We start from the raw sequence: 27433 nt of genomic DNA, 5'->3' as shown, positions 1-27433 counted from the left end.
AGCTGTGTAAGGTCACTGTCCTCACTGACCCCCAAATGCCTTACCACCATCCTGAATAGCAAGCGGCGTGCAGGGCTAAAAGGGGAGGGGGGCAGCCCTCCCCCTGACATTCCTAATCCCCTTCTGCTCATGGGAAGGACCTGTCATGGAGTGGTCAGTTGGCCACTCCAGGGGTAAGAAAGACTTGGAAATTCCTGGCAACTACGTGTCAGACTCAAAGTTCTATTACTGTGGCAGAGATGAAGAATAAATATATGGGACACTCAAGGTCTATTTCAGGAACAAAAATGAAAGTGTTAATGAAACAAAATCAAACAGATGATTCCTCACCATCGTTTTCCGGGCAGGAGGTGCTATCTCATATTCAGTGATCTTACCCCTTTCAGCATATAAAGACAAGTGGATGAAGAATTATTAGATTAGAGGACTAAATCTCTTAAATGTTAAAGAGGAAGGGAGGGATTGTGCAATGAGGAAGGGATTACACTTTCTTGAAATGACATTTAAAAAGAAACAAAAATGCCTTCCTCTTCCTCTGAAAGCATTCTGACCACAAATTCACATCTTTTCACTTCTTTAACCCCAAATCCCCTCCCTTACAAGAGGCATACTGGGGGATCCCTTTCAGGAAAACCCACACACTCTGTGACAACAGAATAGCTTAGAAAACCACAGCAAGTTTATTCATTGGCAAGGTACATACAGAAAGCATTAAATGTTTGTGTTTCTAGGTGCCAGCATATGCTTTTGAAAATGTTTGAAGTCAATAACACCAACAGCATAATTAGATACCATATCTTCACCCAAGCGTGATTTATCAGCTTTAAAAAATATTTACCTAAAATTAAATATTTATATATGTACATGTGTGCATGTTCAGTGACTTTAGTCCTGCCCAACTCTTCCTGACCCCATGGACTAGAGCCCGCCAGGCTCCTCTGTCCACAGGATTCTCCAAGGCAAGCAGGCTGGAGTGGGTTGTCATTTTCTCCTCCAGGGGATCTTTCTGACCCAGGGACCAAACTCGCATCTGTGGCTCCTGCATTGCAGATGGAATCTTTAACGCCGAGCCACTGAGGAAGCCCATACATGTACATATACTGTGCATAAATTACCTACAGTTCTTTTGAAAAATAATAAGAGATAGCTAATATAAACTTTATTAAAATTTAAGAGTCCATACCTGATAATGCCTTAAATTTTTCTGAGGAGATGTCTTCTTGAGCCATTCCCCTAAAGTAATTCACAGATTCAATCTATCTTAGAACTGGAAGGAATTTTAAGTAATCACATAGTTCACCCAATGCCTTAAGAAAAACAAAGAATTACTGTCACTTTTTAGATCAAGTTACATGATGTTAAGTGACTCACCCAAGGCCACAAGACTAGTAAGTTTCTGTTTTCTCAGCTATTTTTTTCCTTCTAGCCAAACAAATCTCAATACCAAATGCATGTACACTCATAAGACATTCAAGTGCAAGATAATTCATTGAGAAATCCCATTCCAGGATCCACTGTGCTTACTCAGTAGGATAAATGGCATCTGTCTAATAAAAACATATAGCAGTGTTACATTCAGCTTCTTGGCTTTGATTCTGATTAGTAAAACGCACCCCCTACACTGAGGACAAACAAGATGTACACTTCAGTATTAATGCATGACTGGATTGGCTCCGTTTAATGCATCAGTCGCTTCATTCATGTCCGACTCTTGCAAACCCATGGGCTGTAGCCCGCCAGGCTCCTCTGTCCATGGGATTCTCCAGGCAAGAATACAGGAGTGGGTTGCCATGCTCTCCTCCATGGGATCTTCCAGACCCAGGGAGTGAACCAGCGTCTTTAAAGTTTCCTGCATTGGTAGGTGGGCTCTTTACCACTAGCACCACCAGGGAAGCCCCTATTGCACCTAGCTCGGTGCAGACCACTCCTTCCATCCAAAGAAATGTTTTTGGAGGAAAGGAGAGGAATGTAAATCAGCAGAACAGAATCCAAGGACTCTCGGTGTGTTTGTAGTCAGAGCCTCTTGGGGTGGCCTCCCCTGCGTTTGACTTTGCAGAGCTAACCAAGAGGACTCGTTTAGGGGCCAGAAGCCTCAGACACAAGCCAGACATTTCTTGCTCAGAGTCCCCCACTCCGAGATGGGTTCTGACAGCTGGGACATGCATGCACATTCTTCGGGACACAAGCCTGCAGAGACACGGCAGGTGCTGGGGGGACTTCCGTGGATCTGGACAAACTTCTCGGTCGCTTCTGTCCACCTTGCACTTTCTAGAGGAGACACACCTTGGAAGGACTTGGTGGGGGTGTAGTTTAAGAACGCGTTCCAAGCGAACGCTCATTATACTTGGCAGATGGAAGCCACATGGGTCCTTTGGTCAGGAGAACAACAGTTTAGGTAAAACTGAAATGTCCACTCTTCTGATACACAACACGCTTTACGCAACCGCACAACCAGTTGTGGGTTTAGATGGATCAAACAGCAGCAGGTTTAGTAAAATGTGTCACCTGGCCCGGAGTAACTACAATTAATTGCAATTATTTTGGATTACACTTAACACCATCTGGAGGACCTTTTCTCGTGACGGGCTGGCATCCACCACGTGGCAGCCGGGGTTCTCCATCCGCTGGTAGCACACTTCTACCCTGGAGACAGGCAGAATGAAAGAGTCAGCCCATGTGTTAACACAGCCCTTCGTGCAAATGTTGTTTTCCTACCGTAATACAAACAGCTTGAAGCCAGGTCCCCATCTGGCTGAGCTCACTCCCCCAACCCTAGGCAACTTGTTGTGCACAGGAAACATTTGACACATCTAGTTTAATAAATGAAAAATTAATAATATTTTATAGCTAACCTTTACTGAACGCCTAGTACTGCCAAGCCTTAGCATTCTGCATATTCTTCTCATTTTATACTCCAGAGTAACTTTAGGAGTAGAACCATTGTCATTTATCCCCATTTGGCAAAGAAAGGTGCAGACGCTCAAAGAGATTAAGTTTCCCAGTGGCAATTTTCTCAGGAGTCCGCACCCTGAGGGATTCTGCACAAGCCAGAGGTCCTTGGCATGCACACTGTCTTCACTTAGGACTCTTCTGCAATTGCACAGAATTCCACCTCCCCTTCTGGTGTTAACCAGCCTTTGTGTGTGCAGAATGCCCAGGGATGATCATGTGACCAAAACTCTAGAGCTTTGTGGTTAAAACGAGTACCCAGACTCAGTCATAAAAAGGAATGAAACAATGCCATCTGCAGTGACGTGGACGGATGGACCTAGAGACTATCACACTGAGCAAAGCAAGTCAGACAAGGAAAGACAAATATCATATATCACTTAAATGTCGGATCTTAAAAAAAAACAGTTCCAAGGAACCTATTTACAAAACAGAAAGAATCAGAGATGTGGAAAACAAACTTATGGTTAAGTAAGGAAGTAACTGTTAGTCGCTCAGTTGTGTCCGACTCTTTGCGACCCGATGGACTGCAGCCTGCCAGGCTCCTCCATCCCTGGGGATTCTCCAGGCAAGAATACTGGAGTGGGTTGCCAGGCCCTCCTCCAGAGGATCTTCGCAACCCAGGGATTGAACCCGGGTCTCTTATGTCTCCTGTGCTAGACATATCACTTAACGTTTTGAGCATCAGTTTTGGAAGCTGTAAAACATGGCTCATATTGTCCTTGCAAGGGTTACAGAGCATCAGAAATAAATGCCTGACACACAGGGATCCCCTAGCAGGTAAGACTCACGCTGTGATCATCAGACAGTGCTCATGCGCATCCTGTTACAACTGCCCAGAAAGGCGTGTTGTCTCACTCAGGTTCACCCTGCCGCCAGCACAGCCAGGACTAGGAGGAAGGTATCCCCTGGCTACAGAACAACCTCGCTGGAGCCCCAGGGAGCTGTCCCAGGGGAAGGGGTGACTCTAACTAGGAGGATATTGCCTCGCTGGTTTGGAAAATGGGAGCCATGTCATCTCCTCCATTCTGCTGGAGTCAGTGCTATTTCTGGGTCATCATCACAGCCAGAGACCCCTGCCCCTCACATCACATCAGGACACCTACTTTTGACGAAATATGCTGTCGGTCTCCAGCTCAGCCTCCTCTCTGGTCTTCTCCATGCCTCGGCCCTCAATCCTCTGCATCCTCTCCTCGGGGCTCACAGTGAGCAGCAGGACCAGGTCGGGTTTGAGCAGGTCCCTGGGCCACTGGTATATAGGGTGATGGACAGGGGGCAGGTGCTGGAGGCCCCCACTCACCTCGGTGGCTATGGCATAGGTGGCCGTGCTGTGCCAGTACCTGAGAAGGAAAAGGGTAGTGAGTTCCCCGTCTGCAGAGGAAATCAAGGCAATACCTAGAAATCAGCCGCTGAGGATGTCAAACCAGGGATGGCTCTGCTGAACTTGTCCTAGTGCTGTACACATTAAAGAGATAAAACAAAATTCTATTTTTTAACATATTTATAACATGTAAAAATTAGTTAGAATCAGTAACCACAATAAGAATCTGGTGCACACTTCTCAGAGCTCCATTTTCTCAGCTGAAATTGCATGTGTGGCAAGACTACTCTGTTGCTTTGGCCCTGCAGGATGCTTTCTTTTTTGAAGGCATGATGGCAGAGGATGTAGATCTATTTAGTTCAGTTCAGTTCAGTCCAGTCTTTCAGTCGTGTCTGACTCTTTGCCACCCCATGGACTGTAGCATGCCAGGCTTTCCTGTCCACCACCAACTCCCAGAGTTTGCTCAAACTCAAGTCCATTGAGTTGGTGATGCCATCCAACCATCTCATACTCTGTCATCCCCTTCTCCTCCCACCTTCAATCTTTCCCAGCATCAGGGTCTTTTAAAGTGAGTCAGTTCTTCACATCAGGTGGCCAAAGTATTGGAGCTTCAGCTTCAGCATCAGTCCTTCCAATGAATATTCAGGACTGATTTTCTTTAGGATGGACTGGTTGGATCTCCTTGCAGTCCAAGGGACTCTCAAGAGTCTTCTCCAACACCTCAGTTCAAAAGCACCAATTCTTCAGGGCTCAGTTTTCTTTATAGTCCAACTCTAACATCCATATATGACTACTGGAAAAACCATAGCTTTGACTAAAAAACCAAATGGACCTTGGTCAGTAAGGTAATGTCTCTGCTTTTTAATATGCTGTCTAGGATGGTCATAACTTTTCTTCCAAGGAGCCAGCGTCTTTTAATTTCATAGCTGCAGTCACCATCTGCGGTGATTTTGGAGCCCAAGAAAATAAAGTCTGTCACTGTTTCTATTGTTTCAGTAGATTTGTTTGGTAGTCTGTTGGTATTTAATATTGTGTGCTGGTCAAATAAAAATCCACAGGCCCATTCAGTTCCTATGGTGTGTTAAAACAGAACCTGTTGAGAAGACACGGAAGCAACCTAAGTGTCCATCAACAGAGAAATGTATAAAGAAGGTGGGGGTCCATATACATGATGGAATATTACTCAGCCATGAAAAAGAATGAAATAATGTCATTTGCAGCAACATGGATAACCTAGAGATTATTATACTAAGTGACATAAGTCAGAGATAGACAAATGCGTATGATGTCACTTATTATGCAGCATCTAAAATATGACACAAATGAATCTAAGATACTGAAACAAACACAGAGAACAGACTAGTGATTGCCAAGGGGGGGAGGGGTAGCTGAGGGATGAATCGAGTGGGAGGTTGAGGTTAACAGATGTAAGTTATTATATACAGAACGGATAAACAACAAGGCCCAGCTATATAGCACAGAGAACTATATTCAACACCCTGTGATAAACCATAACAGAAAAGGGAATCTCACTCAGAGGAGACCCCAGACAGAATTCACTGTTCCTCCCTCTGGGTTCTCAACCCTTTCCTACTCAACTCTGTTGAAGGATTCATTCTAAGTCAGACCTAGCCATTTACAAGATCTTTTTTGTCTCCTCCATTAGAGAAATCATTTTTTAGTCATCTCTATATCCTAAAGCCTGAAACAAGTGTCTGGCACACAATAAGTATGTAATGAATAATGTTTTATTGGATATATGAAAGACTGCATTAGGATTAAACCAATCAATGCTAAAGAAAACCAACCCTGAGTATTCATTGGAAGGACTGATGCTGAAGCTGAAGCTCCAATACTTTGGCCACCTGATTTGAAGAGCTGACTCATTGGAAAAAGACCTTGATGCTGGGAAAGACTGAAGGCAGGAGGAGAAGGGGTCGGCAGAGGATGAGATTGGTTAGATAGCATCATCGACTCAATGGACATGAATTTCAGCAAACTCTGGGAGAAGGTGAAAGTGTTAGTCACTCAGTCATGTCCAACTCTTTGTGAACCCATGAACTGTAGCCCACCAGTCTCCTCTGTCCATGGAATTCTCCAGGCAAGAATACTGGAATAGGTAGCCATGCCCTCCTCCAGGGCATCTTCCCAACCTAGGGATTGAACCCAGGTCTCCTGCATTGCAGGCAGATTCTTTATGGTCTAAGACACCAAGGAAGCCAATGGGAGATAGTGAAGGACAGGGAAGTCTGGCAAGCTGCAGTCCATGGGGTGGCAGAGAGTCGAACACAACTTAAAAGGCTGAAAAACAATAATTAGAATCATTTTATTAATTGGTATCCTTTACTACACTCTTGCCCTGTTTTTGTCATATTCCAATTTTAAGTGACAAAATGCAAAACTCCAAATCCAGTATCAAAGAACTACAAAAACATTTAAACCTTCACAAATATTTATGAAACAGTTAATAAACATCCCACTGTACAGAGGCCCCACGGCCCCATCCTTGTCTGGCCTTTCCACTCACTGCATGCAATGTTTTAAAATCCCAGACTGAAAAAAAAATTAAAAAATAAAAAAATTAAATCCCAGACTGTTAATCACTTTAGATCTGAACTACTTTACACAGTGCAAAGGACATGCTTGTCCTTTATCAAAGCTGTGTGTTGTTTTAATCTCTGCCACCTACTCGTTTTGTGGATATAGACGAGTCTTAAATTTCTTGTCTGGAAAATGAAAGTCATGAAAGCTTTGTTTTTTTCCCTATAGTTTTTACAAAAATATTCAAGTGCTTATAAAAAATGTAACACACTGTCATTATAAGAAAATATTTAATTCTTACTGGGCACCAGTTAAAACAAAAGCTGCATCATTTCGCATTACGACAACAATACCGAGAGTACTAAAAAGAATAAATGTAAAAAAATTAATTTGGGAGTTGATCAATTCTAATGTCATTCATCGTTCAGAGTCCCTTTCCACCTCCAAAAAGCATGGCCACTGTAGCTGCTGCATGCTTGAATTCTGCCTGGGGCCATTCATGTGTATCAATTTTGTTGCTGTTGTTTAGTTGCTAAGTCAGTCAGACTCTTTTCGACCCCATTAAGTCAGTCAGACTCTTTTCGACCCCATTAACTGTAGCTCGCCAGGTTCCTCTGTCCATGCGATTTCCCAGGCAAGAATACTGCAGTGAGTTGCTATTTCCTCCTCCAGGGGATCTTGACCAGGGATAGGACCCGTGTATCTTATGTCTCCTCCATTGGCAGGAGGATTCTTTACCTCTGAGACACTAGTGAAGCCCTGTGTATTGCTTACCAGACTCCTAATCACTTACAAACTTGTATTCTCACTTTTTCTACCAGACACATCTTGTCTCCCCAGCTGAATAAATCCACGCAGGTCCAGGTTTTCTCCTTCTTGGCAACAGAACTACAATTTGCACTGCATTTTGCACATTCTCCTAGTTCACCAAATTAAATACTCAGCTATGAATATAGAGGCTGATACCATCTAAATGTAAAAAGCCTTCTTTATTCTAGCAAAACCATCAGCAAGAATAGATTTTTAAAGGTAATAAGGGTGATTAAGTTGCCAACCTTAACCACAGTCACCATCAAAAATTACTCCATCTCCCTTATTTTTTCAGCTAGATGATGGTGTTGTCTAAAATGGATTTCGTTAAAATCTTTAAACATGAACAAAATCCACTCAGAGGACAAATAACTGCTCTTTTCTTCTCATCTGACAAGGTGATCTAGTATTATCTCTTTAAAGACCAAAATTGCAGACAATTCACAGACACAAAGAAGAAAAATCAGGGAAGAATGGGGGCCCTGTTTTGCAAAGCCAGAGTCCTCTCACTGACAACACTGCAGCTCATTTTAAATAATCACAGCCTCTGGCCATCAATTTCAGTCTCTTTATTATTTAGTTTTCTCCATTCCTGCCATCAGGGAAACCACATTAGTTCAAATCAGATGCAATTTGCTGACGTCTTATACATTGCTTATATAATAATGCTTTATATTTTAATAGCAATTTGTTGTTTTCAATGCATGTCCGCCTACATCAACTCATTGGATATTCATCACGAATCTTTTTTTTTTTTTTTTTTCCACTGGAGTAAAGTTGAGGAGATCAGTCCTGGGTGTTCATTGGAAGGACTGAAGCTGAAGCTGAAACTCCAGTACTTTGGCCACCTCATGCGAAGAGTTGATTCATTGGAAAAGACCCTGATGCTGGGAGGGATTAGGAGCAGGAGGAGAAGGGGACGACAGAGGATGAGATGGCTGGATGGCATCACCGACTCGATGGGCATGAGTTTGAGTCAACTCTGGGAGTTGGTGACGGACAGGGAGGCCTGGCGTGCTGCGATTCATGGGGTCGCAAAGAGTCGGACACGACTGAGCGACTGAACTGAACTGAGAGTTAGTTAACTATGCTATGTTAGTTTCAGGAGTACAGCAAGGTGATTCAGTTACATGTATCTATTCTTTTTCAAATTCTGGTCAGCAGGGAACAGATAAGGAATTAGGGTGTCAAGAACAAGCGTCTGCCTCCATGCAGGAGCCAGTGCTACTCGTCTGGGGACATCTCAGGAAATAATATGCTTCGTGGAGTCACACTTCATTAGGAAAAGCCTAGTCTTTCTCTGCAAGATAAAGGGGACTGTGTCACAAAAAAGATATCAGTGCAGTAAATCCGGACACTTTAACAACAGGCTGAAAACATCCCACAGGTGATGAAGTCCCACAGTAGAAAGCAAAGCCTTTCCCTTCCTCTAGGACCCTTTGGGACTTGCCGACTCTGAAATAGCTATCTTGCCATCCCCACAGTCAAAAGTACCCACTGGTACTAGAGCTGAGACGACAGTGAAGGCCTGCTAACTAATTTCTACTGTTTTCATCTCTCCCCCTCAATCACCACCTCACACTTCATTCTCAATATACAGAGTGATCTCTTTATGAAATTTCAGATATGCAGGTATCTGTCTCTTTTGCACGGAGAAAGACATGTGAAGAGGTAGAAGTTCTATTTCCAGGTGTGGCAATTAGCTTTTATTTAAAATTGCAGTATAATTGCTTCAGAATACTATGCTAGCTTCTGCTGTACAAGGATGTGAATCAACTATATACATATATACACATATATCCCCTCCCTTTTGGACCTCTCCCGCGTCTCACCCCTCTAGGTCATCACAGGGCACCGAGCCGAGCTCCCTGAGCTATAACGCAGCTTCCCACTACGCATCCATTTTACACATGGTCGTGTTTACATGTACCTGTCAATCGCAATTTCCCAATTCCTCCCACCCCTCTTCCCCCACTTTTTGTCCACACGTCCGTTCTCTACATCTGCAGGCCCTGCAAATTGGGCCATCTGTACCATTTTTCTAGATGCACTAATATACAATATTTGTTTTTCTCTTTCTGACTTACTTCACTCTTTAGGCCCATCCACGTCTCTACAAATGACCCAATTCCATTCCTTTTCATGGCTAAGTAATACTCTATTGTATATATGTGCTCATCTTCTTTATCTTTATGGCATCACCGACTCAATAGACATTGAGTTTGAGCAAGCTCCGGGAGCTGGTGATGGGACAGGGAAGCCTGGCGTGCTGCAGTCCATGGGGTCGCAAAGAGTTGGACACGACTGAGCGACTGAACTGAACTGAACTTCTTTATCCATTCCTCTGTGGATGGACATTTGGGTCGCTTCCATATTCTGGCTATAGCTTTTAAATGACTAACGTTCCCACCAGGAACAGTGGAAAAGTTGGACTAGTTATAGTGGAAGACCAGCAATGCTAAATGTTGACCAAGATGTGAGTCGAAGGGAATTCTCGGACACCACTGTGGGGGGGGAGGGTGCTGTAAAGTTTCAACCACTTCAGCACTTTTTTGTGGCACCTCCTCCAGGTGAGTACACCTAAGCCCCCTGCACCCTTGCAATCCCACTCCTGGGATTCTAGGCAACAGAGGCACACACGGGAAACTGAGGGCCAGCATCAGCTAGGTCCATTCAACTGTAACTTGCTTAATAAATAACAAACTGTAACCTGCCTTGACTGATCAAGCCTGATTTAACTGTTTTCACAAACCCCTGTATGTTCTATAAGCATCACTTAGCCTAAACAATAAGTAACAAGATCCTTCTCCACCCCTATTGATAGCATCTTGGTCCTAGGAGTCTTGAGATGTTTGCCCAAGCTGGAGTGGAGTCAGTGGTGTGCGATTCAAGCTCCAGGCTTTGGACTGGTTGGGACCACTGACCCTCCCAAGGTAGTGAGTGGTCAGCTACCTTTTGATGTCAGAAGGCCAAAAATGTCAACTATGTGGCCCTTCTCTGGACATGCTTGGTCATACCTGCACTGTATCATCACCTCACCTTTCCCCTACTTGCTATCACCTTTTCCCAGGCTCCCAACACCTCAAGACCACAAAGGCTTCCCTTGTGCTGGTAAAGAATCTGCCTGAAATGCGGGAGACCTGGGTTTGATCCCTGGGTTGGGAAGATCCCCTGGAGAAGGGAAAGGCTACCCACTCCAGTATTCTGGCCTGGCGAATTCCATGGACTATATAGTCCATGGGGTCGCAAAGAGTCGGACAGAACTGAGTGACCACTTCACTCACCACACCTCAGAGTACCATGCATCTTTATCCCATAAATATCTGAGCCCCTCGCTTTGGAGAAGGTGGACCTGAGATTCTCTCCCATCTCCTAGCTTGGTGACCTGGTGAATACAGTCTTTCTTTGCTGCAAACAGAGGCTCAGGGTTTGGCTTGGGGAGCTCTGGGCAAACCAACCAGGATTAGTAACACACGTGGGCAAACAAAGCTGTATGAAAGAATGGCTGTGGCAACAGCGACAAAGCTCACAGGTGGCATGAAGTCAGATGCAAATGGCACTCGAAGTCTATCTGCCTGTGTAGACTGTTCAAGAACAAGCAGAACAAATAAGATCCAGGGATGGATAATCAAGGCCATGTTCCCACCAGGGGAAGGACTGAAAAGGAAGGACTTACAGGGTGGAGTAAGGTTCTAAGTCACGACGTGGGTGCAGGTTGTCCTCGGCTGTGTTCACTTCTTGAAATTCCTTGAGGCTTCCATTTACAATTACCTCTCTTCCCTTAACACTTGTCAGACTTTAATGCAATCGCTCATCTTTCCAAAAATAAGAAACATTGCAGCAGGAACAGTAAGATGTACATGGGAGAAAAGCTTAGGATGAATTCAGCTGCTATCAAAGTCTTGTGGCCCTCCCTGTCAACTGTATCTCTCTCCTTCCCAGGGGACGGCACTCTCCTAAATTGAATGGTCAACACCTTTCCAGCCCTTTTGTCTTTAATTTTTAATGGGAGGATAATTGCCTTACCATGTTGTGTTGGTTTCAGACTACAACAGTGTGAATTAGCCATAAGTATTCACATTCCAGAACTTCCCGGATGGCAGAAGTGGTAAAGAACCCTCTTGCCAATGTAGGAGATGTAAGAGATGTGGGTCCTATCCCTGGGTCAGGAAGATCACACTGGAGGAGGGCATGGCAACCCACTCCAGTACTCTTGCCTGAAGAATCCCATGGACAGAGGAGCCTGGTGGACTACAGTCCACAAAGTTGCCAAGAGTCAGACATGACTGAAGCAACTTCGCATGCATGCATGCATGCACACGTATGTCCCCTCCCTCTTGAACTTTCCTCCCACCCTCCACCCTCCAGCCCTTTCTATGGTATTTTTTTCCTATTATTTTGCATGCAGTCTACTGAACATCTTTCTGTAACTTGATTTCTTTCATTTGAAATGATGGTTTTGTAACTTAGACACATCGACATATCGTACTCATGTACACAGCTACAGGACACGCCAGTCTATAAATACGCCAGTATTTATTTACTTTCTTCTGCTGATGCCTATTGGTTTTTCAAGGTTTTCAGTATTATGAACAAAGCTGAAATAGACTCTCTTGGTACTTCTCCAGGAGATACAAGAATCTGCTTAAATCTTCCACTTTGCTACATCTTCTCAAATTGCTACCCACGTCACCAGGCAGGTACCCACTCCCACCAGCACCACACGTGTTTCTACTGATCCATAACATCTCCAGCTCAGACCTTTTCAATCAGGGCTCACTACCCCGATGAGAGGAAACTGGGACCTCATCGTCATTTTAATTCTCATTTCACCGATTCCTGGTGACTTTAACCCTAGTACGACTTGCTTGTTGTACCTGTTGTCTATTTTTGTGGCACTTTAAAAGCATTTTTTTTATTTATGGGAAGTTAAAATATAACTCACCCTATGTCACTCTTATTATATGAAACCTTCCCAAGGCTCCCCTTTGCACTCAGAATAAAATCCACACACTTTATCACAGCCACAGACACTGCTGATCTGTCTGGTTTTTTATCCATCCAGATAGCAGACACTTGTCCAGAAGTTCTCCTGGCCTGTTTCCAGCCCTGGAACATGGTCCCTTCTTCCTGTCTCTACACTTTGCTCTTGCATCCCCCTCCAGCAAAGTTTTTACTCCACAATTTTCCACGTCTGTCTTTCCAGGGTCACTCACAGCTCAGGCCAATGGCACCTCCTCACACAGGCCTTACTAAGCCACATCTAGCGGGGGGTCAGCCCTCCTCCACCACACGACCTTGCACTCTCTTCTCACAGTACTTACCATTTTCTGATTATTATCTTACACATCCACGTGCTGGACTGTCATCTTCTCCTTCAGCACAACGTCTGCTCCATGAAAGCAAGGAATTTTCTAGCTCATTCCCCACCGAATCCCCTAAATCAAGAAGTCTTTGGCAAATAGTAAACACCCAATATATGTTTGGTGAACAAACCAATAAGCAAATGAGTCACTGAAAGCTCGACTTGTGAAGTAGGGACCTTTGTTAATATTCCCAACATGGCATTTCCAGCATTCTCACTTTGGCAAGCTACTTAACTTTTCTAAGACCTGTGTTTCTCATTAGCAGTTTCAGTATCCAAGTAGGAGTAATTGTTCCAGAGTTTAGGATAGTCTGTGGAATGTTCTTGGCAAAATGCCAGCCAATGGTATAGGCTAATAAATCATAGACATTATTCCTACTATTATCATAATATAGTTTGGCTTAAACACAATTGCATATACATATGTACACTACACGGACACACAGACACACACACACACACACACATACATTAGGAAAAAAATGCCAAATTCAAGGCAACATTACAAATACCTGTCGACAATCACAGGAGATTTGGTAGATTCTTTAGCTATTTCAGAAGCCACAATATAATTGCCCAAAGAGTAAAAAGCTCTTCTAATGATAGTTGGTTCATCATCAAAGGTTTTCCTCCACTGGCTGATGCAAGAGGGTGGTGACTTCAAGAGAACAGCCTTGAGTGAATCTGAAACTGACTGGGTCACGGTGGTTTTACCTGCAGGTCACATACAAAATACAGCAGATCTTAACCAAGGCCACGGTATCTCTCCCCAAAGTTAACAGCAACTCAGAAAGAGCAAAGACAATTTTTCTACCTATAAAACTTAGGAGTGGATTAAATAATATGATTCTTTATTTTTTTAAAAAATTGCTGACCCTTAGGAACTTGGGATTCCTCTACTGGTGTTAACAGAATCCATCTGACCTCTGTCCTAAGTCACTTCAGTTGTGTCTGGCTCTAGAGACCCCACAGACTGTAGCCCGCCAGGCTCCTCTGACTATGGCATTTTCTAGGCAAGAACACCTGGGTGGGTTCGATTCAGGGGATCTTACTGACCCAAGGATTGAACCCATGTCTCTCATGTCTCCTGCATTGGCAGGTGGGTCCTTTACCACTAGTGTCACCTGGGAAGCGCTATTAATAGAATGTATGTTGTGTTCAGTTGCTCAGCCGTGTCCAACTCTTTTCAACCCCATGGACTGTAGCCCTCCAGGCTCCTCTGACCACGGGGATTCTCCAGGCCAGAATACTGGAGTGGGTAGCCTTTCCCTCCTCCAGGGCATCTTCCCCACCCAGGGATGGAACCCAGGTCTCCTGCATTGCAGGCAAATTCTTTACAGTCTGAGCCAAAACAAAATGGTCACCTCACTGGTTTACAAACTAATGAGAAACTCTGGCATCAGCTCCCAGGCCCTCATTCCCCTCCTCAGTCAGGGGACACAGAAAGAGATAGCCTCCCACGGAGCCTCACAGCACTGGCTCTCCCGGGTCTGCCCTGCCCTTGGGCCACCCTCCTCCTGCTGCTGTGTTCTGGGCCAAGTGTGGGCACATCTCTTGCATTCTGACGCCTGTGTGGCAGCTTTGAAGTCTTCTCCCCTCCACTCCCTAGTTTTCCCAAACTTTGCTCCCGCGGTTCCTGTCCGCACTGGGCCACTCCAAGACTCCAACTGCCTGCACGCTGCCATTTCTTCTGTCTGGAGGATCTCTCCCACCTTCCTCACCCGACCAGCGCCTGTCCTGCTAAAAATCCAATCCAGGGATCCACCCCTCCAAGCTCTGCCAGACCATGACCCACCCCTCCTCTCCCACACCACGGGGGTTGCATTCCCCAGTGTTCACGGGGGCACCCGAGGCTCAGCTCCCCTGGAAGTTATCCATATTTCATCCCAAGCCAGCTTCACTCCGTCCCTGGCACACAACAGAGGCTCACAGGAGGCTTATGAGTTGAACCCTCAATAAATTTTGCTTGCCAAGACCCGTCTATTTCTGCAACTGATCTGTTAATCTCACTGCCTAGTACCAGCAGGTGACATCCTCTTACCTGTGGCATCCAGGCCCTCAATGACAATAACGGGGAACCTTCCTTTCTGGACCTGCTCTGGGCACTGGTCCACCAGGTCGAGCACTGCCTGGGCTTCAGGAATGAAGGACGTGCACTGGAAAGCAATATCCACATGTCAGCAGCAGGGCCACGGGGCCGGGGCAGCAGCTCCGTCTAACTGCTGAGAAGACTGCCCGGGGCAGATACGGCAGAGTTGTGTTTGGCACCATGCCAAAGTGCAAAGCATTCTGAACCTCAGAAAGGGCAGGATCGGTTTATTTTATGATGCAGTGGAGGCTCAAACAGGCAGTAAGTGTCGGGACCACTCGGCCTGCAATTCTCACGGACCAGCCTCCCCCAGAGGAGGAAGGACGGGAGAGATGCCTGACTGCAGAGCAGTGTCTCGCGGCGGCAGTGGACCATGGACCCTGGGTCACAAACGTGCGGAATCAGCACCACTGGAGGCTCCAAGGAAAGCAGTCAGCACCCTGTCTGTTCCTGAGCACTCAAGGGCTCAGCAGAGTGCCAACTGCTGCGGGTCTCTGGGCTTCAAGGTTCTGACCTGTTCCTGACCTCACTGTGTACTCAGCATCTCTAACAGAGAGGCCCGGGCGTGTTCTTTTCTTATGTGCTTTCTCTGAGCAAGGCAATATTCTAAGTGCGTTGGGAGTATCAACTTGGCCCCTCTTCAAGACAACTCTACGAGAGCGCTATTGTTATTAACCCCATCTACGGATTAGGGAAACCACGGCAAAGAAACGCTTAAGAAATTCATTGAAAGTGACACAGGTCATAAATACCAGTGCCTGCTAAGTTGCTTCAGTAGTGTCCAACTCTGCGACCCTGTGGACTGTAGCCGGTCAGGCTCCCCTGTCCATGGGATTCTCCAGGCAAGAATACTGGAGTGGGTTGCCAAGCCCTCCTCCAGGGAATCTTCCCAACCTAGGGATCCAATCGGAGTCTCTCAAGTCTCCTGCATTGGCAGGTGAGTTCTTTACCAGCAGCACCACCTGGGAAGCTCAATAAATACCAGCGTCTGGATCCAAACCCAGGTTTTGCAATTGTAAGCGCTCAGAAATAATCCCGAGTTCCTAAAATGTATCTAAGATACAAGAGTCCAGCCTCAGTACCTGCCTATAGGCTGCGGCCAGAATGTCAGCCATCCCGCACCAAGCACCTCTGATTCTTTGTCCTAACACCGCGAGGCAGGTGTGTTACACACGAAATAAGTAGCTGCCAGCAAGCAGGCGGGCACCACTGAAGTCTAACTTTCTCCAACCCCCAAACTCAAGCCTTCTTCTCTACACTCCGACCTCCTAGAACCTGATAACTGCTTCTGAGATGGCACAGCTCTTGCGCACAGCCAGCCGCCTCTCCCCTCCCCTCCCGGGCACCCCACGGCTCCTGCTTAGATGTCAGCTTCCCACTGACATCCAGCTGGGTTGGGGGTCCTGGCGGGCAAGAATCCGGAAAGACCCCCGGGTCTAAACAGCGGCTGGCACAGCGGCTGCCTTCACCACCCTATCTGCTAACAGGAGCAAAGAGGCAGAAGAGGTCGGGACAGGCCAGCCCCCGCCCCGGGAGAGCCCACTGCCTCCACGTCCCTGCTGCGGGGGGTCCCTGAGCGCTGGGAAGGGACCTGACTTCTTACCGCCTCCAAGACGGCGCGGGCGGCCTCCCGGTGCGGGAAGACCCCGGCGCTGGGCAGGTCGGGCACCACCGGGTGTAGCTTGGGCTCCGGGGCGGGCCCCACGCGCTCGCCGCCCAGCTGCCGCCAGCCCCGGCCGTCCCGCCGCTCCCAGGGGCGCCGCCACAGCTGGCAGAGCGGGTCGCCGGAGAACTCGGCCAGGCGCGGGCGCGGGGCCTCGGGGCAGGCGTCCAGCAGCGCCAGCAGCGCTTGCCGGGTGTCGGGGCTGTCGCGGGGGTCGCGGAGCAGGAAGCCGTGCTGCAGGGCCCCGGCGCCGCCGTCCGGGCGGTAGCCCAGCAGCCGGCGTAGCTCGCACCGCTGGAAGGGGCCGCGCCGCAGCTGCTGCCGCAGGTGCTGATGAAGCCGGGCCGCGCGCACCCGGGCCCCCGCGCCCCCAGTCCCCGGCACGCTCAGCGAGTAGCTGCGGCCCGGGGGGCCCAGGAGCGCGGCCACGCGGGGGTCGGGGCGCGCGCCCGGGGCCTGCTCGCCCACCGCGAAGTGCGCCAGGGTGCAGCCCGGCAGCTCCAGCGCGAAGCAGCGCGGCGGCTCCATGGCCAGAGCGCAGGCCCCGCGCCGCCGGCTCGAGAGGCGCGCGAGCAATCGCCGCGCGCGCGGGTGGCGGCCGAAGGCCATGGGCGCCTCCCGGTGCCGCCCCGCACGCTGGGGAAACGAAACCGGGGACCGGCGGGCGGCACCGCGGGGGAAGCGAAAGCGAAGCGGCGCCGGGAAGTGGGCGGGGCCCGGGATGGGGCGACTTCCCCGGTCTCGCCTCCGCCTCCGTCCGACCGCGAGGGCGCGCCGCAAGCAGACCGCCTCCCGGAGGGGCCGGAGGGGCAACCGCAGTGGCCGGGGCGCCGGGCCGCCTCTGATCGGGACCCACGATGGGAGGCGGGCCGGTGGCCCTAGGCCCCCGATTGAATAATTCCTCCTCTGTTGCTTGTGCCCGGGTACGGGACGCGCGCGCGCGCGTGTGTGTGTGTTTCCATCGGGGTCCCCCCCCGAACCCCGCGCCACCACGCTCACCGGCTCTTCCCCGTCCGGCTGCAGAGCCGACGCCTCCCCCGGGCTCGCCCCGCAGACCCGGCGACGGCTCCGGACCCAGCGCGGCGCTCCGACCGCCTTCCCCAGCCGCGCCCGCGCCCAGACTCCGGTGCTGGGAGCCGCTGAGCGCTTTCCGTCCGCTTTACACATGCTTTTCCCTTTTTAGGATCATCTCCCTCCTTTCGTTGCCTCTCAGACTGAGAAGTGTCCCCAGGTTGGCCCCTCCAAGTTGCCTTACAGACGCCCAAGTCTTGCACGCAGGTCCAATGAGACAGCAGTGAGGTGGCCTGGCAGCGCCTTCATCAGCTAGCACTCTTTCCATAGAAAAGCAGCAATTAGAAGATTATTTGGATGTTTTCGTTTGTTTGTACTCCTTCGCTGGTATCTTTGAAAATAATCGCTAAGCAGACCCCAGGATTAGAAACAAGGATGGAAAACGGTAGATAAAGGGAAAGCAAATAATTATGATTTAATCCATGTGCATTTAGAGTGGGACTAGGTTTAATTCTGAGAGCAAACCCCTTTTTAATAAGTATGAGCTAGTTCATGTGAAGTATGGGTTAATAGGCAAGTAATAATTCTGAGATTAAGATGTGTTTAGTTCTGTATGAACAATTTGACTTTTGCACATCTAGAGAGCAGGTTGTCAAGAGTGTGGAGGTTAAGAACACAGGAAAAGTACCAAGTTCTTTCTGTTCTTCAGGACCCTAGTGCATCCTCCAGAGAACTTCTCTTTACCTCTTTTCCATGACCACCCCCATCATACCTGCTCTTCACCCAGGTTTTCCTGTCCACTTTCCTACCAGGAGAATGTAACCTCAGTGACACTGTAGGATCTGGGCTCAGTCAGTGGTAACCTTGTGTTGAAGACTGGAGACACAATGTCTTCATTGATAAAGGGAAAAAAATCTGTCTTATTGTTTAGCTCAATTTCAAATGCCTAGGACAGAGAATGATGGATCCTGCTTGGGTGGATGTTTGATTGGACAAACTTTCCTGCAGTGACCTATCTTGTGACTGTGGGGCAGAGAAGCTGGGAGCTGGGAAGACACTTCAGGGGGCTTTGAATGAACCAGTGTGCTCAGTCACTTCAGTCCTGTTGGATTCTGCGGCCCTATGGACTGTAGCCCACCAGGCTCTGTCCATGGGATTCTCTCTCTCTCTCTCTCAGTCTCTCTGTCCATGGGATTCTCTGGGCAGGAATACTGGAGTGGGTTGCCATTCCCTACTCCAGAATAAACGAATAGTGTGGCCTTATTCATTTAAAAAGTCAGATGATTTTATGGCTTCTTCTATGATTTTAATATCTTTAGACCATGAAGTTTTTGCACCTTGTTTTATGTCCCTGGATAGGTTTTAGTGTCTCCTAGTTTATGGGAGCCGGAATAGAATTTGTATCTTACTATTGTGTGGAAATTGTGTAAATCTTAATTATGTTGAATTGGTTCATGGTGTTTTTCAGGTCTACTATATCCTACATTTCTGTATATCATTCTGTTGTTAATTTTTGACAGTTGGATATTGAATCTCCAACTAAAATTCTTAATATATCCACTTAATAATTGTAATATATAGTGAAACTAAATGTACCTTTGTTCTATATTTTCCAAGCCTCTTGTAAATGTGTTATACCTTCATAATTTAAAAAAGAAAAAAGAAAGATAGATAAGAAATAAAATTTTATGAGATGTATAAATCAGAAAAAAATAAAGCCAGAGTCTTCAACACAGCATCAATCAGGAAAACATTAAATATGAAATATTCTAGTCATTCTGTTACTAGGGGGGAAAAGCAGAGAGAATTAACTAACATAAATGCAGTAATTATTAATAATAATTAATAAAATGAAAAAATAGCAATTATTTTGAAAAACAGATTGGGTTTTGAAAACCTGTTTAAACAGATTTGCTTCTAGGTAGACCATTCAAGTGCATAAAAAGAAAATGAAATCAGCATAATATTAATAGTGACACAAGAGAGGAACGAACCACAGACTATAAAGGACCCAAAAAAGACACATACAATTCTACATCAATAAATCCAAATGTCACAAATAAATAATGAACTGGGAAAATAAAACATATCAAAATAAATCCAAGAAAGAGTGGTGATTCTATAATCCCAATCCTAGAAAAGTAGTTGAAGGTTCTGAGAAACACTGGGTCAGGTTTATAGGTAGTTGCTTTGTCAAGAAACAGGTAAATCCTCTACTACATAAGCCATCCGTTTCTGATTCATAAAAGTTCTTTGGGGCACATTTGTGGGCTTCTGGCCTTGAAGAGCATGCTATTGTATTGTGGAGTTGATTTTCCCACTAAGAAGGACAGTTTATATAGCTCTCTGTGAGAAGAAAGTTAACATGGCTAAGGCAGATTCTTACTCCTGGCATCTTTCCAGGGAAGTCTAGAACCATGATTGATACTGCCCAAATCCTAGAAATATGCCCTCAGCTCTTCTCAGTATTCTGTAATAACCTAAATGGGAAAAGAATTTGAAAAAGAATAGATATTAATGCACGTATGCATATAACTGAATTACTTTGTTGTACATCTGAAACTAACACAACATCGTTAATCAACTATAGTCCAATATAGAATTAAAGATTTTTTAAAATAGTATTTCCTGCTTCTATGATGGATAAAATACAAATTAACTTAGAAACTTGAAAAAAAAAAAGCCTCTCTTATCAATCATTGACAGTTCAGCATGTGTACCTGAAACAAAGGTCATGCCACACCAGCTTATCTGAGTTTCTTTGCACAAACATCAAGACTGGTGCCTCATTCACAGGTGGGGTCCTGAGGTTAGGTAGCTAAGGATGGACACAGAAGAATGTGTCTACACGTCCAGCCCAGCACCATATAACTGTAACAAAATCTGACTGCATGTCGGATCCTTCCTGTTGCTTTTGTTCACTAAAACAACACTGTCCAATGGCCTCCCTCGGGCAACCTGCTCCTCTGCATGAATGTTAAACCAAAGTGCCTTTGTTTAGGGAAACACCCTGACCCTGTCCATCTGTGGATGGCTGTAAGAAAAGAGAAATATACACATTTTCTCTGAGGCTGGCATTCTAGGGATATTTGCAAGATTAATGGCCTTTTTACTTTCCTTCCTCCTCTCCTCCTGCTCTTGGTTCTATTAAAGGAAGTGGCATCCAGTCCCTTTATTTTGAGACATTAGTTTGCCATCTTCTCGATATGCTACCTCATCTCCCAACTTGCTGGCCTGTTGTGCGGTGAGCAGAGCGAGCTTGGACTGGACTCAGCAACATAATGGCAGACCTGAGACTCCTCAGGCATCCCTCACCTGCTTTCTCACACCTGTCTTGGGGGTGGAGGAAAAGGAGGTCTATCTGTGCAGCCCAGAAGGGAAAGACTCAGAAGCTGCACCCACCTCTCCAAAGTCCTTTGATGTCCCTCTTTGCTTTGTTGTCCTTGCTTCGCACCTCTTCCCTGGAATAAACCTCAGCTGTGACTGTGACCTGCTCCAAAGACCAGCAAGTCATTGTAGCCAATTAGCAAACATGTGGGTGGTCCTAAGACTCCTAAAACACAATCCAACACACACACACACACACACACACAGAAATTAAAAGTTCAAGAACTCTTATTATGAAGCACTTTCATATTCCATTTTATTTATTGAAATACTCACATGCACAAATACGTCTCTGCAAATTAGTGAAATGACACTCATCAGATGAACTAAATTATAACCAGTAAATCAGTGAACAGGAATGACAAAGAGTTAAATAAGTTTGCAATACATATATGTTTGCGATACATATAAACAAGAAAGCAGATGTTACACAATGACTTCCTACAAATCAATAATAAAAATGCAGAAAATCTAACACAAAAAAGGGCAAGGAATTTGAACAGGCACCTCACAAAAGAGAACAACCAAATAGCTAACAAACATGTTGTTATTTAGTTGCTAAGTCATATCCAACACTTTGGTGATCCCATGGACTATAGCCCGCCAGGCTCCTCTGACCATGGGATTTCCCAGGCAAGAATACTGGAGTGGGTTGCCATTTCCTTCTTCAAATAAACATATTAAAAAGGTGCTTAACATCATTAGTCATCAGGAAACTGGAGAGTAAAACCACAATGAGACACCACTCCACACCCACTGAGATGGCTAACATTAAACCGGACAAAACAAAACTTTTACAATGACAATACCAAATGAGAAGGAAGATGAGGAACAGTGGGAACCCTTCTATTATTCTGGTTGGAGTGTAAATAGGCCCAGTACTCTGGAAAACTTTATGCAAGTAGGTACTAAAGGGAAATGTGTATATTGCATGAACCAATGATCCCACTCCTGGGTGTATACCCAACACACACGCATACTGATGTCGACCGAAAAACGAGTACAAGAAAATTCATGGCATAATAAGAAAACAGTCCAAATGCTCCTCATAATGATGACGTGGTTTGAGATATATTAAATGGATTGTGGTATATCCGAGCAATGGAATATCCGAAACAGCAATGGAATATCCGAGATTGTGGTATATCCGAGACAGCTACGAAAATGAACAGAGTACTCTAGACACAACAAAATGGATAAATCTACAAAGATAACCTCAAGTGAAAGAAACTATACAGAAAAGAGTACATACGGCATGATTCCATTCATAACAACTTCAAAAGCAGGCAAACCTACAGTGTGGTCTTAGAAAACAGGACACAGTTATCTTTGGGGCAGAGGTTTAGGGCCCTGGGGGGAGGTCCTGGACATCTGAAGGTCTGAGAAAAGTTCTATCTCTTGATCGAGATGGTTGTTACACACATGTTTTCATAGCATCCAAAATTTGTTCAACTGCACATGTATGAACTGTGCACTTTTCTTTAACCAGAAGATGCTCAATACAAGATTTACCAGAGAAATAACATGAAGACTGCAAGTAACGAAATGGATTCCGTAGTCTAATGTGTGGCAGTTGCTGTTTGATGTTGCTTCGAGGATGATCCATGTCCGGGAGCAGGGGTAGGTACCTTAGGGATGTGCAGGTCTTCAAAGGAAAAAGTGCCTGGTAAAGAAAAATGGCAGTGACATTTGGCTGTTACTCAGTGGCATTTAGAATCTACCTGCTGATGCAGGGGACACAGGTTTGATCTCTAGTCCGTGAACATCACACATGCTGTGGAGCAACTAAGCCCGTGCGCTGGGAATCCATGCTACACAACAGAAGAAGCCACTGCAATGAAAAGCCGACACACCACAACTAGAGAGCAGCCACCGCCCCGCTTGCCACAGCCAGAAAAAGCCTCATGCAGCAACGAAGACCCAGTACAGCCAAAAATAAAATGGATAAAACTAAAAAAAAAAGGGAGGAAATAAAGAATCTCTGAATGATTCTTGAATGAATCATGAATCCCTGAATGAATGATTGAATGAGCAAATGAATGAATAAAAGAAACTGCCTTGAATAGGACAGACTAAAGAAGCAATCATAAAATAATTTGATAGTAATTATCAATTATTGAGCAGTATTGTAAGTATTTAAGTCCTGGTTCAAACCCTCACTCCCTATGTGACATAGGTTTTACCAGCTGTAAGATAAGTTGGCTGAATGGTAAAGAATCTGCCTTTCAATGTAGAAGAAGTGTGTTCAATCCCTGGGCTGGGGAGATCCTTGGGGTGGGAAATGGCTCCCCACTCCAGTATTCTTGCCTGGAAAATCCCATGGACAGTGGAGCCTGGTGGACTGTAGTCCACGGGGTTGCAAGAGTCAAACATGATGAAACAACAAGGTAAGTTAATGCCTTCAAAATATAACCCAGTGCCTGGTACACAATGTTAAATGCGCTAGATATTTCTAATTGATTTTCTCTAGCTCTTTCTTCTGTGCTTAATAAACATCATGTTATTTAATCCTTAAAATGCTCTCGGTGAGACAGACATTAACACCCATATTTCCCAGCTGTGTTAACAATATCAGGCAGGTAAGGAAAGTTACCCTGAACTAAACAATAGACTGAACTATTTAAACCTTTAAATGTTTGGCTTCAAAAGCCCATATGGCTACCTTCTATTACATTACTCAATATTTGATTTGAAATGGAAACAGATTTGGTTTTTGTTTCTTCAGGCACACGTGACGGGCTTGGTAATTTACTTTCAGTTTTTTTTCTTTTGTTTTGTTTTTTAACTTTCCATTTTAGTCATGCTGAATTTAGTTTCAGTTTCCTTCCCCATGGAATGAAAGTCATCTTTGTTTCCATTCAAAATACACCACAAGTATAATAACAAAAGCTAACCTTAACTGAATGTTCTAATGTTCACATACATTAGAATTTTCAGTCTCCTCAAACATCCCTTGAGATATCTGGTCTTACAGATGAGGAATTAAAGATCCAGAGAGATAAAGTAACCCAGTCAGCTCAGCTAGTAAGAGATGAGCTAGGCTTCTGGTTTCACAAACTTAACCACAAGGACTATCCCAACTTCCTACAAGTCTCTTGAAAGCCAGACCACACATGATCAATCAAACGCTACTCCAATCAAAGAGGGCTCAAGGAGAAAAAAATCCCAATACAAAGTTGAACAACATTTTCTAGGGAAAACGTGAAAATGAAAAGCCACAGTAACTCTTGACAACTAAGAAGCATCTTAGTTATTAGAAAAATGCATTTCAAAACTATAGTGAGGTACCACCTCACACCGGTCACACTGGTCACTTTTTGATGGCCATCATTAAAAAGTCTACAAATAATAAATGCTGGAGAGAATGTGGAGACAAGGGAACCTTCCAACACCACTGGTGGGAATGGAGGTTGGCGCAGCCACTACAGAGAACATGCATGTGGTTCCTTAGAAAACTAAAAATAGAACTACTATATGATCTAGCAATCCTACTCCTGAGCATATAGCCAAAGAAAATTATAATTTGTAAAGAAATATGCACCCCAATGTTCATAGCAGCACTATTCATAATAAACAAGACATAGGAGCAGCCTAAATATCCTTGACAGATGAATGGATAAAAAGATGTGGTGTCCAGTTCAGTTCCATCAGTCGTGTCCAACTCTGTGCAACCCCATGGACTGCAGCACACCAGGCTTCCCTGTCCATCACCAACTCTCAGAGCTTGCTCAAACTCATGTCCATCAAGTCAGTGATGGCATCCAACCACCTCATCCTCTGTTGCCCCCTCCTCCATCTGCCTTCAATACACACTACTATGTATAAAACAGATAATCAACAAGGACCTACTGAATAGCACAAAGAACTATATTCAATATCTTGTAATTACCTATAATGGAAAAGAATTTGAAAGAGAATAGATATATATGTATAACTGAATCTATTTGTCACTTCTACTGTATAATCATATAGGATTTCATTTAGGTCATACCTGAATGGTCTAGTGGTTTTCCCTACTTTCTTCAATTTAAGTCTGAATGGAATAAGGAGTTCATGATCTGAGCCACTGTCAGCTCCCGTGCTGACTGTATAGAACTTCTTCATCTTTGGCTGCAAAGAATACAATCAGTCTGATTTCGGTATTGACCGTCTGGTGATGTCAATGTGTAGAGTCTTCTCTTGTGTTGTTGGAAGAGGGTGTTTGCTATGACCAGTGTGTTCTTTTGGCAAAACTCTGTTAGTTTTTGCCCTGCTTCATTCTGTACTCCAAGGCAAAACTTGCCTGTTACTTCAGGTATTTCTTGACTTCCTACTTTTACGTTCCAGTCCCCTATAATGAAAACAACATCTTTTTGAGGTGTTAGTTCTAGAAAGCCTTGTAGGTCTTCATAGAACCGTTCAACTTCAGCTTCTTCAGCATTACTCTTCGGGGTATAGACTTGGATTACTGTGATATTGGTTTGCCTTGGAAATGAACAAAGATCATTCTGTTGTTTTTGAGATTGCATACAAGTAATGTATTTCAGACTCTTGTTGACTATGATGGCTACTCTATTTTTTCTAAGGGATTCTTGCCCACAGTAGTAGATATAATAGTCATCTGAGTTAAATTCACCCATTCCAGTCCATTTTAGTTCACTGATTCCTAAAATGTTCACTCTTGCTATCTCCTGTCTGACCACTTCTAGTTTGGGAGAAGGAAGTGGCAACCCACTCCAGTACGCTTGCCTGGAAAACCCCATGGCTGGAGGAGCCTGGAAGGACACGACTGGTAGGACAGAGTCTGACATGACTGAGCAACTTCACTTTCACTTTTCACTTTCATGCAGTAGAGAAGGAAATGGCAACCCACTCCAGTGTTCTTGCCTGGAGAATCCCAGGGACAGAGGAGCCTGGTGGGCTGCCGTCCATGGGGTCACACAGAGTTGGACCAGACTGAAGCGACTTAGCAGCAGCAGCAGCAGCAGTTTGCCTTGATTCATGGATCTAACATTCCAGGTTCCTATGCAATATTGCTCTTTACAGCAACAGAATTTACTTCCATCACCAGTCACATCCACAGCTCAGTGTTGTTTTTCCTTTGGCTCCATCTCTTCATTCTTTCTGGAGTTATTTCTCCACTGATTTCCAGTAGCATATAGGGCACCTACTGACCTAGGGTGTTCATCTTTCAGTGTCCTATCTTTTTGCCTTTTTACTGTTCATGGGGTTCTCAAGGAAAGAATACTGAAGTGGTTTGCCATTCCCTTTTCCAGTGGACCACGTTTTGTCAGAACTCTCCACCATGACCCATCCTTCTTGGGTGCCTGAAGAACAATGGGTGGAAGTTCGTGACATTGTACAGAAGGTGGTGATCAAGACCATCCCCAAGAAAAAGAAATGCAAAAAGGCAAAATGGTTGTCTGAGGAGGCCTTACAAATAGCTGTGAAAAGAAGAGAAGTGAAAGGCAAAGGAGAAAAGGAAGGGGATATTCATTTGAATGCAGAGTTCCAAAGAATAGCAAGGAGAGATAAGAAAGCCTTCATCAGTGATCAATGCAAAGAAATAGAGGAAAACAATAGAATGGGAAAGACTAGAGATCTCTTCAAGAAAATTAGAGATACCAAGGGAATATTTCATGTAAAGATAGATGCAATAAAGGACAGAAATGGTATGGACCTAACAGAAGCAGAAGATATTAAGAAGAGGTGGCAAGACTACACAGAAGAAGTATACAAAAAAGATCTTCACAACCCAGATAATCACAATGGTATGATCACTCACCTAGAGCCAGACATCCTGGAATGTGAAATCAAGTGGGCCTTAGGACACATCACTACAAACAAAACTAGCAGAGGTGATGGAATTTCAGTTGAGCTATTTCAAGTCCTAAAAAAAGATGCTGTGAAAGTGCTGCACTCAATATGTCAGCAAATTCAGAAAACTCAGCAGTGGCCACAGGACTGGAAAAGGTCAGTTTTCATTCTAATCTCAAAAAAAGGCGATGCCAAAGAATGCTCAAACTACCGCACAATTGCACTCATCTCACGTGCTAGTAAAGTAATGCTCAAAATTCTCCAAGCCAGGCTTCACCAGTACATGAACTGTGAACATCCAGATGTTCAAGCTGGTTTTAGAAAAGGCAGAGGAACCAGAGATCAAATTGCCCACACCCACTGTATCATCAAAAAAGCAAGAGAGTTCCAGAAAAACATCTATTTCTGCTTTATTGATATGTTAAAGCCTTTGACTGTGTGGATCACAAAAAACTGTGGAAAATTCTGAAAGAGATGGGAATACCAGGCCACCTGACCTGC

General features: G+C 45.2%; 1 protein-coding gene across 1 annotated transcript; it reads right to left on the bottom strand.

The window, feature by feature from the left end:
* Positions 1-657: 657 nt before the first annotated feature.
* On the bottom strand, positions 658-17720 carry CMPK2 (cytidine/uridine monophosphate kinase 2). The gene is made up of 5 exons (XM_043469433.1): positions 16679-17720; positions 15028-15142; positions 13499-13700; positions 4056-4289; positions 658-2643 (listed from the first exon to the last, which is right to left on the bottom strand). The coding sequence occupies exons 1-5, from the start codon at positions 17345-17347 to the stop codon at positions 2526-2528; spliced, it is 1338 nt and encodes a 445-aa protein (XP_043325368.1). The 5' UTR covers positions 17348-17720; the 3' UTR covers positions 658-2525.
* Between the last annotated feature and the right edge of the window lie 9713 nt (positions 17721-27433).

This window comes from Cervus canadensis, chromosome 5, assembly GCF_019320065.1.
Source record: "Cervus canadensis isolate Bull #8, Minnesota chromosome 5, ASM1932006v1, whole genome shotgun sequence".
Classification (NCBI taxonomy): domain Eukaryota; kingdom Metazoa; phylum Chordata; class Mammalia; order Artiodactyla; family Cervidae; genus Cervus; species Cervus canadensis.
The sequence above is the reverse complement of the archived record's forward strand: the minus strand, read 5'-3'. Positions and strand labels throughout refer to the sequence as shown.

What these genes read in the sequence shown, in the direction of transcription:
- CMPK2 (XM_043469433.1), bottom strand. Translation starts at nt 17,347, where the DNA reads ATGGCCTTCGGCCGCCACCCGCGCGCGCGGCGATTGCTCGCGCGCCTC. An exon ending in TGAGGGCCTGGATGCCACAG is followed by an intron (nt 13,701 to 15,027) that starts GTAAGAGGATGT and finishes TGTGACCTGCAG; the next exon opens with GTAAAACCACCGTGACCCAG. An exon ending in GACAGCATATTTCGTCAAAA is followed by an intron (nt 2,644 to 4,055) that starts GTAGGTGTCCTG and finishes GCCTGTCTCCAG; the next exon opens with GGTAGAAGTGTGCTACCAGC.